Genomic DNA, 16,486 nt, shown 5'->3' on the forward strand with positions numbered 1-16,486 from the left:
AACTGCCCTACTTCCTGTATAAACATAGACCCGCCCTACTTCCTGTATAAACATAGACCCGCCCTACTTCCTGTATAAACATAGACCCGCCCTACTTCCTGTATAAACATAGACCCACCCACACTTCCTGTATAAGCACAGACCCGCCCTACTTCCTGTATAAACATAGAACTGCCTACTTCCTGTATAAACATAGACCTGTCCACACTTCCTGTATAAACATAGACCCGCCCTACTTCCTGTATAAACATAGACCTGCCCTACTTCCTGTATAAACATAGACCCGCCCTACTTCCTGTATAAACATAGACCCGCCCTACTTCCTGTATAAACATAGACCCGCCCATACTTCCTGTATAAACATAGACCCGTCCTACTTCCTGTATAAACATAGACCCGCCCATACTTCCTTTATGAACATAGACCCGCCCCCACTTCTTGTATACACATAGACCCGCCCTACTTCCTGTATATAGACCTGCCTTACTTTCCTGTATAAACATAGACCCGCCCACCCTTCCTGTATAAACACAGACCCGCCCTACTTCCTGTATAAACACAGGTCCGCCCTATTTCCTGTATAAACACAGGCCCGCTCTACTTCCTTTATAAACATAGACCCGCCCCCACTTCCAGTATAAACATGGACCCGCTCCCACTTCCTGTATAAACACAGACCCGCTTCCACTTCCTGTATAAACATGGACCCGCTCCCACTTCCTGCATAATCAAAGACCCGCTCCCACTTCCCATAGACATGCATCCGCACCCACATCCTGTAGAGAGACAGATCTGCAAAGTTGCAGTTGAAGGTTGGTTGAACACGACCATCCAATATTTTTTAGTGTTGTGCCCCTTTTGAACTGTTGGGATTGGCCATCACATGGATCCAAGGATGTGATATCTACTGACCTGCGCCAGGACAGTGATGAAATTCCTATTCAGGTGCACGGCTTCGTAAAGTGCGAGTAGAATGGCTTCGTTAGTTCTGTTGGAGACGAAACAACTCCGTTACAGAGAGAAAACTACACAGAGCAACATGAGCTGCGCCTCGGCTCTGGTGGGCGATATAATAGGGAATAACAAACTTACTGTACGGAGATTTTCTCATCTGCATCCGCAATGAACATACTGCCCACCTGTGGAGACAAAGAGTATTGCAACTGTAATAGTATCACATGGGAATGACTGGGTGCGCACGACTGTGCATTATACACTGTCAAGGATAAATAGATTTATTTTGGGCTAAAAATCACTTTTGCAATTGGGTTTCATTAAAAATTGTGCATACTTTACCTTCTATAGCCGCCATGCTGCACTGTCTATTGCTGACTGCAGAAGGAGTTAACAGAGAATCAGTCAGTGAGCTTGTTCTAATAAGACAGTTTATAACTCTTACCGACCTTCTCTCTTTGCTGATTTATTGCCACAAATTTGAGTTCAACTTTCATGTGGTCATAAATCAGCTAAAAAGGAGCTCAGAAAAATAAAAATGAGACTTATAAACTAGTCTTAACTAGCTCGCTGACAGATTCGAAGATAACTAATTCTGCAGCCAGTAATAGACGGTTCAGCGCAGAGGCTGTAGAAGGCAAACAGTGCAACATTTCAAAAGAACCCAATTGCAAAAGTGATTTTTAGCCAAAAATACATGCAAGTTAAAAAAAAAAACATATCCCTTAAGTGGTATGGAGGAGTGGCGAGGCACTGAGGCAGTGGCGTGGAGGAGTGGCGAGGCACTGAGGCAGTGGCGTGGAGGAGTGGCGGGGCACTGAGGCAGTGGCGTGGAGGAGTGGCGGGGCACTGAGGCAGTGGCGTGGAGGAGTGGCGGGGCACTGAGGCAGTGGCGTGGAGGGGCACTGAGGCAGTGGCGTGGAGGAGTGGCGAGGCACTGAGGCAGTGGCGTGGAGGAGTGGCGGGGCACTGAGGCAGTGGCGTGGAGGAGTGGCGGGGCACTGAGGCAGTGGCGTGGAGGAGTGGCGGGGCACTGAGGCAGTGGCGTGAAGGAGTGGCGAGGCACTGAGGCAGTGGCGTGGAGGAGTGGCGGGGCACTGAGGCAGTGGCGTGGAGGAGTGGCGGGGCACTGAGGCAGTGGCGTGGAGGAGTGGCAGGGCACTGAGGCAGTGGCGTGGAGGAGTGGCAGGGCACTGAGGCAGTGGCGTGGAGGAGTGGCGAGGCACTGAGGCAGTGGCGTGGAGGAGTGGCGAGGCACTGAGGCAGTGGCGTGGAGGAGTGGCGGGGCACTGAGGCAGTGGCGTGGAGGAGTGGCGGGGCACTGAGGCAGTGGTGTGGAGGAGTGGCGGGGCACTGAGGCAGTGGCGTGGAGGAGTGGCGGGGCACTGAGGCAGTGGCGTGGAGGAGTGGCGGGGCACTGATGCAGTGGCGTGGAGGAGTGGCGGAGCACTGAGGCAGTGGCGTGGAGGAGTGGCGGGGCACTGAGGCAGTGGCGTGGAGGAGTGGCGGGGCACTGAGGCAGTGGCGTGGAGGAGTGGCGGGGCACTGAGGCAGTGGCGTGGAGGAGTGGTGGGGCACTGAGGCAGTGGTGTGGAGGAGTGGCGGTGCACTGAGGCAGTGGTATGGAGGAGTGGCGAGGCACTGAGGCAGTGGTGTGGAGGAGTGGCGAGGCACTGAGGCAATGGTGTGGAGGAGTGGCGAGGCACTGAGGCAGTGGTGTGGAGGAGTGGCGGGGCACTGAGGCAGTGGTGTGGAGGAGTGGCGAGGCACTGAGGCAGTGGTGTGGAGGAGTGGCGAGGCACTGAGGCAGTGGTGTGGAGGAGTGGCGAGGCACTGAGGCAGTGGTGTGGAGGAGTGGCGGGGCACTGAGGCAATGGCGTGGAGGAGTGGCGAGGCACTGAGGCAGAGGTATGGAGGAGTGGCGGGGCACTGAGGCAGTGGTGTGGAGGAGTGGCGAGGCACTGAGGCAGTGGTGTGGAGGAGTGGCGGGGCACTGAGGCAGAGGTGTGGAGGAGTGGCGAGGCACTGAGGCAGAGGTATGGAGGAGTGGCGGGGCACTGAGGCAGTGGTGTGGAGGAGTGGCGAGGCACTGAGGCAGTGGTGTGGAGGAGTGGCGGGGCACTGAGGCAGTGGTGTGGAGGAGTGGCGAGGCACTGAGGCAGTGCTGTGGAGGAGTGGCGGGGCACTGAGGCAGTGGTGTGGAGGAGTGGTGAGGCACTGAGGCAGGGGTATGGAGGAGTGGCGAGGCACTGAGGCAGAGGTATGGAGGAGTGGCGAGGCACTGAGGCAGAGGTATGGAGGAGTGGCGAGGCACTGAGGCAGAGGTATGGAGGAGTGGCGAGGCACTGAGGCAGAGGTATGGAGGAGTGGCGAGGCACTGAGGCAGAGGTATGGAGGAGTGGCGAGGCACTGAGGCAGAGGTATGGAGGAGTGGCGAGGCACTGAGGCAGAGGTATGGAGGAGTGGCGAGGCACTGAGGCAGAGGTATGGAGGAGTGGCGAGGCACTGAGGCAGAGGTATGGAGGAGCGTTGGGGCACTGGGGCAGCAGCATTGAGGAGCAGTGGTGGAGCACCAGTAGTTTAGCAAGTGCACGGGGTTTCTTTCAGAGCACACTGTGGCCCTTTGTAAAATAAATAAAGGCAGTGGAAATCCCCTTGTAATAATTTACAAGACACCTGTATTCTGTATCTCCTCCGGACAGCAAATTCATGATGTAAGAACCCCGGGTGGTGAGCGTGGAACCCGGCTCCGTTATGTGTCACTCTGAAAGGCTGCGGCCGGGACCATGGGTCTAGGACCCCAGCGGCTTCTCCTGGCCCCGCTCCTCTACACTGGCAGGTCTCTCTACCCATGTGTGTACATGGACACACCCATCAGCCTAGGGCAGCGAGGTCAGGAGACATCACCCTGGCTTTTCTAAGTATGGAAATGACGCAGACGGAGGACAATTCACGCTCCGCATGGTCCGGGCAGCACAAAGCTGCCGTCAGGTTCCCTTTTCAGATATGGCGGCCGTCTTCCTTTCTGTGACGATTGACGTGTTCTTATTAATTTATATTAGAAGAGTTTTCTGTTACGCACCATATTTGTCAATGCAGAGAAGAAGCCGGTCTGGTTCTCCTCCTCCTTGTCCCTGTACTGCCTGAGAGGGGAACAGAAAAAAACCACTAAGACTGTGAAGTAACAGGGAGCATGTGTCAGGGTGAGGGTCCCATAACACTGCGAGGGTACTATAACACAGCAAGGGTCCTATAACACAGGGAAGGGTCCTAGAACATAGGCGAGAGTCCTATAACACACTGAGGTTTCTATAACACGGCGAGGGTCCTATATCATGGGAGGGTTCTATAACACAGGCGAGAGTCCTATAACACAGCGAGGGTCTTTGACTTTGGTTATAATGCAAACTAACCAAAGTACCATAAAAAAAAAAAACTGACCAGACGCACCCCTTTAACCGCTTCCCGACCGCCCACTGTAGATAAACGTCCGCGCTGCCTGGGCTCTGTGCAGCGCGGACGTTTAAGAACGGTGGGTGGTCTCGCAGCGCTCAGGACCCCCAGGGTCCTGCAAGCGCTGTGGGAGCGGTGCAGAGCGATAGCTCTGACAGGGAACATCATCGGGACCTGATTAGATCAGGTCCCAGTGATGTTAACCCTTTGCTGTCTTCTATATAGAAGACAGCAGGAGGAGAGGGGGTCGTCCACTTACCTCTCCGACGACCCCTGATTCCTTTCAGGACCTGACGTTGCTATGGCAGCTGGAGGTCACATGACCGCCTCCAGCTCTGCCATATATGGTGTCCTGCCTGGCTCAGCCTGCAGCTGTAGCCTGGCAGGAGACTGACTGTGTGAAGATCTCATGTAATGTAATATATGTCTATTACATTACATGAGATCAGGGATCAGAAAAATAAAAATTAATGTCCCATACAGGGACTAAGTAAAAATGTAAAAAAAAGTTAAAAGAAATGTTTTGAAACTGTTAAAAAAAAAATACAAAATAAATTAAAATAAATAAATAAAATATTAAACCGATAAATCCATATATTTTTGCAAAAATAAAAAAAGTACACATATTTGGTATTGCCGCGTCCGAAACAACCCGAGCTATAAAACTGTCACACTAATTAACTCCTTCTGTGCACACTGTAATAAAAATAAATAAAAAACGGAGCAAAAAACTATGCTTTTTCCTCATATCGCCAAACAAAAAGTGGATAAAAATGCGATCAAAAAGCAAAATGGAAATAAAAATGGTACCACTGAAAACGTCATCTTGTTCCGCAAAAAACAAGCCGCCATACAGCTCCATCAGCCGAAAAATAAAAAAGTTATACCTCTCAGAATAAAGCAATGCAAAAAAAATATTTTTTGTAGAAAATTGTTTTATTGTGTAAAAGCGCCAAAACATAAAAAATATACAGTACGTGTAGTATCGCTGTAAACGTACTGACCAAAAGAATAACGCTGCCTGATCACTTTTACCACACGCAGAACGGCATAAAAAAAAAACTCAAAAAACAATTCCTGAATTGTTGGTTTTTGTTAATTTTACCTCCCAAAAAACGGAATAGAAAGCGATCAAAAAATGTCACGTACCCAAAAATGGTACCAATAAAAATGTCAACTCGTCCCGCAAAAAACAAGCCGTCACATGACTCTGTCGGCCGAAATATGGAAAAATTATAGCTCTCAAAATATGGCGATGCAAAAACTAGATTTTGCAAAAAAAAAAAAAAAGCTTCTCTTAGTGTGTGACAGCTGTCAGTCATAAAAACCCGATATAAATCTGGTATCTCTGTAATCGCACCGACCCGAAGAATAAAGTAATCTCATCACTAATACCGCACGAGGAACGGCGTAAAAAATAAATAAAACCAATTCTTCACCTGCTACTGATTTGTTTATTATGTCTCCCAAAGATAGCAGTAAGGCTCTGCTCACATTTATCCTGCGCTCTGCGCTGAGCACTTACACCAGAGTTTCCGTGTAAATCTCTGAAATATGTGATTCAGCCGGAACCCATGACGGAAGATTCCGTGTAATGAGGCAGATATAGGCCACTGTGGATGCCGTCTGCCCTGTGATCCCACGGTGTCATTTGTTTTAGGCGTGCATAAAAGTGCGGTTGGCCACAGTTTTGTGCACTTCTGAAAAAAAGGACACCGCTAAACAGAGGCCAGACGGAGTCCAGAGTAACTCTGCTGCCTCATTACAGTGAATGAATCCCGCAGGGGTTTCATCTGAATTACATCACTTGGAAATTTAGATGGAAACCCCGATGTAAGTGCTCAGCCTCGAGCGCCGGATGAATGTTACGTAAAATGTTCCCAATAAAAGCTTCAACTCAGTCCTCAAACAAAGCTAGTCCCAACTCAGGTCCGTCATCTGTTAAAAATATAAGGGACTTCCAAGTTACTGGTAGCAGAAAGGCTCTGGAAAAGCAAAATGGCCCTTGCCCCCCAAAAGAAATTCAGAAAATTTTGTGCTCCCAAATCCAAATGCCTATTCTACAATAATTTGCTCTCCAATTGTCAAATAGCACTCCGTCCCCCCCAGATCTCGCCGTACGGCTGAGCGGTACGATACAGCCACATATGGGGTATTGCCACGTTTAGAAGAAATTGTGTGACACATTTCGGCACCATTTTTACCCATTGCCCTGTGTGAAAATGTAAAATCTGAGGGTAAAACATTTTTTTGTGGTAAAAATATAATTATGCTTTTTTCACTGCCCAATGGTATAAATTTAAAAATTAAAAAATACTCACTACTTCCCTAGATGAATTCCTTGAGAGGTGTAGTTTACAAAATGGGGTCACTTGTGGGGGTTTCTGCTGTTTCGGCATGTCAGCGACTCTTCAAATGTGACATGGTGTCTGCAACCTATCCCAGCCAACATAGTGCTCCTTTCTCTTCTGAACCCTGCCGTACACCAAAGCAGTGGTTTTCCCCCACATATGGGGTATCGTCGTACTCAGGAGAAATTGCACAACAAATTTCATGGTGCAATTTCTCCTGTTACCCTTATGATAATGCAAAATTAAGGGATGAAAAACGTTTTTGTGGGAAAAATGTGAAAATTTTATTTTTACAGCTGATTATTATAAACTTCTGTGAAGCACCTTGGGTTCAAGGTGCTCACCATACATCTAGATAAGTTCCCTGAGGGGTCTAGTTTCCAAAATGGTGTTACTTGTGGGGGGTTTCCACTGTTTAGGCACATCAGGGGCTCTCCAAACGCAACATGGCGTCTGCTAATTATTCAGACAAATTTTACATTCAAAAAGTCTAATGGTGCTCCTTCTCTTCCGAGCCCTGCCGTGCGCCCAAACAGTGGTTTTCCCTCACATATGGGGTATCAGAGTGCTCAAGAGAAATTGCACAAAAAATTTTGGGGTCCATTTTTTCCTGTTACCCCTGTGAAAATAAAAAAAATTGGGTCTAAAGTAACATTTTTGTGAAAAAAAGTTAAATGTTAATTTTTTTCTTCCACATTCCAAAAATTCCTGTGAAGCACCTGAAGGGTTAATAAAGTTCTTGAATGTGGTTTTGAGCACCTTGAGGGGTGCAGTTTTTAGAATGGTGTCACTTTTGGGTATTTTCTGTCATAAAGACCTCTCAAAGTGACTTCAAATAAGATGTGGTCCCTAAAAAAATGTTTTTGTAAATTTTGTTGGAAAAATGAGAAATCGCTGGTCAACTTTTAACCCTTATAGCTCCCTAACAAAAAAAAATTTTGGTTCCAAAATTGTGCTGATGTAAAGTAGACATGTGGGAAATGTTATTTATTAACTATTTTGTGTGACATATCTCTCTGATTTAAGGGCATGAAAATTCAAAGTTTGAAAATTGCAAAATTTTCAAAATTTTCGCCAAATTTACGATTTTTTCACAAATAAACGTAAGTGACATCAAAGAAATTTTACCACTATCATGAAGTACAATATGTCACGAAAAAACAATCTCAGAATCAGGGGGATCCGCTGAAGCGTTCCAGAGTAATTGCTTCATAAAGTGACAGTGGTCAGAATTTAAAAAATTGGCCCGGTCACGAAGGCAAAAACAGGCTCTGGTGAGAAGTGGTTAATAAAGAGCATTTATCACACCAGTGGGTGCTACTGTTTACCCTTCCCCTCCTGATTTAGACTTACGATACAGATAAAACCTGGCCCGTTTCGGACTACGTACGTGTTGTATTCAAATAACGCCCGGGCGATGACCAGTCCCATGCCCTGGAACGAGAGCAGAACAGCATTACTCCCATACATGCCAGTAAGGGTCCTCAGCAGCACAAATAATAGGGTTAAACTCACATTCAATGTCCCCTCGTCATCCACGATAGACAACTTCACAATGTACGGGTTTACAGACTGGGAGGGAAAGAAAGGCGATGGATTATTGTCCAATGTGAATTATTTCCATAATGTCTGGGCACATTACTATTAGTAGGAGACACCATCACTTTATGATCAGTGGGGGCTGCAGCCTCCTCACCGTAATTTACCCCACTAAGCAGCAAACTGCAGAGCGGGCCAATCAGATAATATAAAGCTGCACTTCTCTGCACAGTAGCGGAATCAGACACTTGCTTACTTCTCGGGATCAGTGGGGGGTCCTGGAGTGCAGACCCTCACCCTCAGGATCGGTAGGGGTACCAGAGCTCGGATCCTCTCCCTCAGGATCGGAGGGGGTACCAGAGCTCGGATCCTCTCCCTCAGGATCGGAGGGGGTCCTGGAGCTCGGATCCTCTCCCTCAGGATCGGAGGGGGTCCTGGAGCTCGGATCCTCTCCCTCAGGATCGGAGGGGGTCCTGGAGCTCGGATCCTCTCCCTCAGGATCGGAGGGGGTCCTGGAGCTCAGATCCTCTCCCTCAGGATCGGAGGAGGTCCTGGAGCTCAGATTCTCTCCCTCAGGATCGTTGAGGGGTCCTGGAGCTCGAACCCTGACTATAAGGAACGGTGGGGATACCGGAGTTCGGACCCTCACCCTCAGAATCGTTGGGAGTTCATGGAGCTCGGATCCTCTTCCTCAGGATTGGTCGGGGGTCCTAGGGTACAGATGCACACCCTCAGGATCAGTGGGGAGTCCCAGAGCTCAGACCCTATTCTCTTAGGATCGATGGGGGGTCCTGGAGCTCAGATCCTCTCACTCAGGATCGGTGGGATTCACGGAGCTCAGATTCTCAACCTCAGGATCGGTGGAGGGTCCTGGAGCTCGGACCCTCACTGTCCGGATCAGTGGGAGTCACGGAGCCCAGATCCTCACCCTCAAGATCGGTGGAGGGGCCAGGATCAGTGGGGATACCGGAGCTCGGACCCTCACCCTCGAGATCAGTGGGGGCACCGAAGGTCAGACCCTCAGGATTGGTGGGAGTCACGGAGATCGGATCCTCACCGTCAGGATCAGTGAGGATACCGGAGCTCAGACCCTCACCCTCAGGATCAGTGGGGATACCGGAGCTCGAACCCTCACCCTCAGGATCAGTGGGGGCACTGAAGCTTGGATCCTCAGGATTGGTGGGGGCCACAGAGCTTGAATTCTCTTACTCAGGATCGGTGGGGTCCCGGTAATCGGACCCTTGCCATCAGAATTGGTGGGGGTCATGGTGCAAAAGTTATGGTAAATTTTACTAATCTGCCATTGGAAAGTCCATTTAATGAAAAAAATATACTTGGCTGTCACTGGCGGTGGATTCTCCCAACCCGACACCCAATAACTCTCAGTCACTGTTATTACAACAGAACAAGGTGGAAAGACAACGTAGGCGCCGCTTATCTCAGACAGTAACTTCTGCAACGAGTCTACATCTGACCACACATGAGATAGCTGTCAACCTGGTGTTCGTTGCGCAGCAGCTTTCTCTCTAGACTGCCCCATAGACATGCTTGCTTGTCTCGCCTGAGCGTTCACGTATTTTCCATGGGGAGAGACAATGGCGCCGATGCCGAACACATCCGGCTGCAGCTTATCTCCACTGAAAACAAAAAGATCGGCCATCAAGGTTCCAACGGCCCAAACGTTCTCTCCCCCAAGAGAGTTGGAGGCCCCCATACACATTAGATGGTTGGCCGGTCCCATCAAAAATCGGACTGTGAGCTCTTCAGGAGACCTGGACTAAGACTGCGATATACATTGCTGCTATATTCATAGGAAACGGCCCCTTCTATACAGAGCTAGGAGGTGGGAAGACCACGCACTTCGTATTTTCTGTAGTTCACTAGCAGTGCCAGCAACACCACAGCATCGTAGCCATGTTCCCGGCGGCTGGGAGGATGGGACAGGATCTAAAAATGAAAGAAATAAAAGGATCAGAACATAAAAGTATGAAATAAATAATATAATAACTGAGGCCGAACATAGAAATACAAGAATTATTGGAGTTTGCCGAAGCCCCTTCATAAACATCCGTACTGGGCAATGGTTCAAACCACATGGGAATAAGCGACCGACAGACCCGCCGCTGCGGCTTCCCCCCCAAATAAGGATCTGTTGGGTTAAATGAAATTTGGATTCTGGCAATTGCTGGCCACAAATAATAGGGAGCAAAAAGATTCAAGTTGCCCGTCATCTACATGGGCCTTCTTTTCCTAAAGCTAGCCTATAATACGAATGGATAACCAAGAAAAATACAATGTATGATGGTATACAGTTATGGCCGAAAGTGTTGGCACCCAAGTATTTCTCCCAGAAAATTATTACAATTCCACATGTTTTGTTATACACGTTTATTTACTTTGTGTGTATTGGACCAACACAAAAAAAAGAGGAAAAAAAGGCAAATTGAACATAATTTCACAAAAACTCCAAAAATGGGTCAGAAAATTGTTGGCACCTTTCCAAAATTGTGGGTAAAAAACTTTCAAACCAGATAAAAAGGGGAGAAGTTGACTCAAACTTTGCATTGTGTGTCTCTGTGTGCCACACTAAGCATGGAGAACAGAAAGAGGAGAAGAGAACTGTCTGAGGACTTGAGAACCAAAATTGTTGAAAAATGTTAACAATCTCAAGGTTACAAGTCCATCTGCAGAGATCTTGATGAAGTTATTGACATATGACAAAACTGTGATATATGTAGCCGGCAGCACGCAGCACAGAGCTGAGGAAAACACAGCAGACAACATTACTGTACACACGAGAATGTACCTGTAAGATTGCTTCAAATATACTATTGATCATGACGTATTCCAAAATGGTGTTCTGGCTGATGTTATCAGTGACCTGAAACACAGGAAGGGAAACGTCATAATATAATATAATATAATAATAATGATAATAATAATAATATAGCAGTGACCTCATTAGTGGAATTGCATCAGAACTTGCTGTTTGTAATCTGTTTGTTTTTTTATTTTTGATATTATAATCGCTGTATTATTCTTTGCCAGTTGTCTTTTCCAAGAAGAGAAACGTATTGGTGGAGAAGATTTATCATTTATTGTTACGCTCCATATCTCCACTATAACCTGGTCTTTCATAGCAGCCCCAGTTACAGGGATAAGTAGCACTGATGGATATCGGCCATTATCAGGGCCACTCTGGGCCTAATTACACATCAGGCTATTACACAGGCGATCGTGTGATCGCCAGGAAGAAGCAAGGACAGCAGTATCTATATACAACCTTCATTGACGCACATTTAGTACTCGGCTTTGGGCGCCAGACTTGTAGCTGCAAGATGGTGTATTAGAGGAGGAGGACTGATGGAGGGGGATGGGTAGAGGAGGAGGGGGATTGGTAAAGAAGGGGGACTGGTAGAGGTGAATTGGTAGAGGAGGGGTACTTGTAAAGGAGGAGGGGATTGGTAGAGGAGTAGGGGGATTGGTAGAGGAGGGGGAATTGGTGGAGGGGGATTGGTGAAGGAGGGGGAGGGGGGTTGGTAGAGGAGGAGGGGGATTGGTGGAAGAGGAGGGGGATTGGTGGAAGAGGAGGGGGATTGGTGGAAGAGGAGGGGGATTGGTGGAAGAGGAGGGGGATTGGTGGAAGAGGAGGGGGATTGGTGGAAGAGGAGGGGGATTGGTGGAAGAGGAGGGGGATTGGTGAAAGAGGAGGGGGATTGGTGAAAGAGGAGGGGGATTGGTGAAAGAGGAGGGGGATTGGTGAAAGAGGAGGGGGACTGGTGAAAGAGGAGGGGGATTGGTGAAAGAGGAGGGGGATTGGTGGAAGAGGAGGGGGATTGGTGGAAGAGGAGGGGGATTGGTGGAAGAGGAGGGGGATTGGTGGAAGAGGAAGGGGATTGGTGGAAGAGGAGGGGGATTGGTGGAAGAGGAGGGGGATTGGTGGAAGAGGAGGGGGATTGGTAGAAGAGGGGGATTGGTAGATGAGTAGGGGGATTGGTAGAGGAGGAGGAGGGGGGGTTGGTAGAGGAGGGGGATTGGTGAAGGAGAGGGAAGGGGCTTGGTAGGGGAGGTGGGGGATTGGTGGAGGAGGATGGGGATTGGTAGATGAGAAGGGGGATTGGTGAAGGAGGGGGAGGGAGATTGCTAGAGAAGGCAGAGGTGGATTGGTAAAGGAGGGGGATTGGTGAAGGAGGGGTAGGGGGATTGGTAGAGGAGGAGGGGGGATTGGTGGAGGAGGGAGACTGGTAGAGGAGGGGAAGGGGGATTGGTAGAGAAGGGGGGTTGGTAGAGGAGATGGGGGGTTTGGTTGGGGAGGAAGAGGGGAATTGGTAGAGGAGGAGGGGGATTAGTGGAGGAAGTATTGCTTCTTTATATCCAGGTCTAGTGCTGAGGGTGCAAGATTTGGTCCCTCTCTTAATATCCCTATTATTATTTATTTTTATAGAGCCATTTATTCCATGGCGCTTTACATGTGGTAGGGATATACATAGCAAAAACATTTACATAACCTTAACAAAACAAGTCAGCGACTGTTACAGGAGGAGCGAGGACCCTGCCAGCGAGGGCTCACAGTCTACAAGGAATTGGTGAGGATACAGTAGGTGAGGGTAGAGGAGGTCATGCAGTAATATGGAGGGGCGGTGGTTACTGCAGGTTGTAGGCTTGTCAGTTGTAGGCTTGCCTATCTCATGATCTGCAACTTCAGTCCTAAATAAAGTACAACCCAGAGGATCAGCCAAGCCTGGCGCTCTTTAGCAGCTTGCACATGGCCGCCATGGTCTCGCTATGACATTACTCACAGTGACCAAGCAGAGGAGCAGCTTCAGGCAGAGACTCTTCAGGCTTTCGGAGCCCTCGCCGCACAGCAGGATATCCAGACTTTCCATCAGATTCTGTGGGAAACCATCGCTCAAGCGTTACAATCGTATGGTTTAATTAGAATATTTATTGCTATTACTATTATGCTATTCAGAAATACATCTGATCAAACAATTAGAAGCAGACTTTGTGCTAAAGGAACTTTACAAGATATAGGGTTAATCCTGTTCACTCACTCCTGGGATCGGTGATGTCAGATCTGCCGACACCTTCTGGGATGAGCAGGTGATTGGCAGGATTCATGCACTTGTCCCATTCAGTACAGAAGCAGCGCCATCCTGGCCCATGGACCGTGTCTGGTATTCCTACTCAGTCCCAGTTCTTTTAAATGTTGCAGTACCAGACATGGCCATTGGAGGAGGGTGGCACCATTTCTGGAAATATACCCTGAACCTTTTTGAGATCTTACAAATTCCTTGAATTGTTAAGACGGTGCTCCTTAAATCTACAGTATATAGTCCTGGGCTTTAAACCTGCTCCACTGTAAATGCACAATGAGGGTCTACAGCCCGATCAGGTCGTCTGCCCGCCCATAAGAGAAAGAAGTGGACCCTAATGAGAAGTGATTTATAATGGAGTTCATAAACCTAAATATTACTGAATGACCGCAGGGGAGCAGGGGCAGTGCCATTGTGTGCCAGGCCGGGTGCCCCTAGGAACGGTGTAAGTGGGTTGTTTTCTCCTGTAACTTCAGCACGGCCACAGAGAAAAACTACAGTATAAAATATACGAGTTGATCTCATATTTAAGGGTCCCTTCCCCCCTCTCACCTTCATACGAAGCTCGGCCTTGTCAAAGCCCATCAGCAGGTTAATAATATCAAAGCCAGATGTCGGCTTGTTCTTCTGATGGACTCCACGGATGAGTGCGCACAGCGTCTAGAGAAACAATGGAAAGACTTCACGTCAACCGAAACCAGACCCAAAAAAGGTCTTCTAGGGAAATATTACATGGATTTCATGTGATATAAATGTCTGATGTGTGGGGAAGAGAAAGACTGTGAGTCCTGCTCCTCCCGCCCACTCATAGAGAAAGCCCGTGAGTCCTGCTTCCTCCACCGACTCATAGAGAAAACTTGTGAGTCCAGCTTCTCCCACCCACTCATAGAGAAAACTTGTGAGTCCTGCTTCCCCCACCCACTCATAGAGAAAACTTGTGAGTCCAGCTTCTCCCACCGACTCATAGAGAAAACTTGTGAGTCCTGCTTCCCCCACCCACTCATAGAGGAAGCCTGTGAGTCCTGCGTCTCCCACTAACTCATAGAGAAAGCCTGTGAGTCCTGCTTCTCCCACCCACTCATAGAGAAAACTTGTGAGTCCAGCTTCTCCCACCCACTCATAGAGAAAACTTGTGAGTCCAGCTTCTCCCACCCACTCATAGAGAAAACTTGTGAGTCCTGCTTCCCCCACAGACTCATAGAGAAAACTTGTGAGTCCAGCTTCTCCCACCCACTCATAGAGAAAACTTGTGAGTCCAGCTTCTCCCACCGACTCATAGAGAAAACTTGTGAGTCCTGCTTCCCCCACCGACTCATAGAGAAAACTTGTGAGTCCTGCTTCCCCCACCGACTCATAGAGAAAACTTGTGAGTCCTGCTTCTCCCACCCACTCATAGAGGAAGCCTGTGAGTCCTGCGTCTCCCACTAACTCATAGAGAAAGCCTGTGAGTCCTGCTTCTCCCACCCACTCACAGATGAAGCCTGAGTCCTGCTTTTACCACCCACTCATAGAGAAAGCCTGTGAATCCTGCTTCCCCGCCCACTCATAGACAAAGCATGTGAGTCCTGCTTCTCCCACCCACTTATAAAGAAAGCCTGTGAGTCCTGCTTCTCCCACCCACTCACAGAGGAAGACTGTGAGTCCTGCTTCTCACACCCACTTATAAAGAAAGCCTGTGAGTCCTGCTTCTCACCGCCATGACAGGAGGTATGGAGATTGTAATTATATAAAAAATCTTACCAAGACAGCTCAAATCCACTTCATAATCAGCAGCTGTTCAGGTGATGCAACAGTGTTCGTTTTATGCACCAGTATCATGGTGACTGATCCCAGTAATGCAGTGGTCATATTCAGAACTACTTCCTACCACCACATACTGTTACAGTACCTGTAAGGAGTTGACCACTCGTATCTGGTGCTCGGCCTTCAGGGCCAGGATACAATGCTGGAACAGACTGTTCATGTTATCCTTTATCTTCATTAGCTCCTCTCCATCCAGAGATTCTAACTTGGCTTCCAGATATTCCAGATTCACCTGGTCAGTGCAGAATTACAAAGAGTTAAAGACGCCACAATCTTGACGAGGCCAGAATATTGTAAGGCTTGTGATCTTGTCCACAGACAGGAGACAGGAGCACAACTCCATATCCAGGATGTTTTACCTTCATAAGAAAGAGCTCCTCCCAAAATCGGGGGTTGGATTTGGTTGGATCATCTTTCTGCAAAACAGGCAATAAGTGAAATTGGTCAATAGACTGTATTATACTTCAGAGCTGTACTCACTACTGTCTAATCTAGATATATTAGATCTGGCCCTTTAAGAAAGGCATGTCTCAATATGTGACAGCGTGAGACTTCCTGCATCTGAGCTGAGAGATGGCGCACTGTGGGGGAAGACGCACTGTGGGGGAAGACGCACTGTGGGGGAAGACGCACTGTGGGGGAAGACGGGAGTGTGAGCCTGGAAATACCAGAGATAAATGCGGCTGTGTCATAGGACACATCCTCTATATACTACACGGGACACATCCTCTATATACTACACGGGACACATCCTCTATATACTACACGGGACACATCCGCTATATACTACACCACACGGGACACATCCTCTATATACTACACCGCACGGGACACATCCTCTATATACTGCACCACACGGGACACATCCTCTATATACTACACGGGACACATCCTCTATATACTATACCACACGGGACACATCCTCTATATACTACACCACACGGGACACATCCTCTATATACTACACCACACGGGACACATCCTCCATATACTACACCACACGGGACACATCCTCTATATACTACACCACACGGGACACATCCTCTATATACTGCACCACACGGGACACATCCTCTATATACTACACGGGACACATCCTCTATATACTATACCACACGGGACACATCCTCTATATACTACACCACACGAGACACATCCTCTATATACTGCACCACATGGGACACATCCTCTATATACTACCCCACACGGGACACATCCTCTATATACTACACCACACGAGACACATCCTCTATATACTACCCCACACGGGACACATCCTCTATATACTAC

The 16,486-nt window shown here is 48.4% G+C and overlaps 1 protein-coding gene across 1 annotated transcript in view; it reads right to left on the bottom strand.

Moving 5' to 3' along the window:
* ARMH3 (armadillo like helical domain containing 3) overlaps positions 1 to 16,486 on the bottom strand; it is a 70,061-nt gene that overhangs the window by 26,498 nt on the left and 27,077 nt on the right. The window contains exons 3-13 of the mRNA XM_073684933.1: positions 15,556 to 15,612; positions 15,282 to 15,428; positions 13,946 to 14,053; positions 13,097 to 13,189; positions 11,104 to 11,178; positions 10,158 to 10,244; positions 8,274 to 8,330; positions 8,149 to 8,192; positions 4,037 to 4,097; positions 1,093 to 1,139; positions 913 to 988 (exon numbers count right to left, since the gene is read on the bottom strand). Of these exons, the coding sequence (XP_073541034.1) occupies positions 913 to 988; positions 1,093 to 1,139; positions 4,037 to 4,097; positions 8,149 to 8,192; positions 8,274 to 8,330; positions 10,158 to 10,244; positions 11,104 to 11,178; positions 13,097 to 13,189; positions 13,946 to 14,053; positions 15,282 to 15,428; positions 15,556 to 15,612 (852 nt within the window). The remainder of the gene's footprint in view (positions 1 to 912; positions 989 to 1,092; positions 1,140 to 4,036; positions 4,098 to 8,148; positions 8,193 to 8,273; positions 8,331 to 10,157; positions 10,245 to 11,103; positions 11,179 to 13,096; positions 13,190 to 13,945; positions 14,054 to 15,281; positions 15,429 to 15,555; positions 15,613 to 16,486) is intronic.

Source organism: Phyllobates terribilis, unplaced genomic scaffold, assembly GCF_046119375.1.
Source record: "Phyllobates terribilis strain yellow unplaced genomic scaffold, ASM4611937v1 Scaffold_5__5_contigs__length_657084704, whole genome shotgun sequence".
Taxonomy (NCBI): Eukaryota; Metazoa; Chordata; class Amphibia; order Anura; family Dendrobatidae; genus Phyllobates; species Phyllobates terribilis.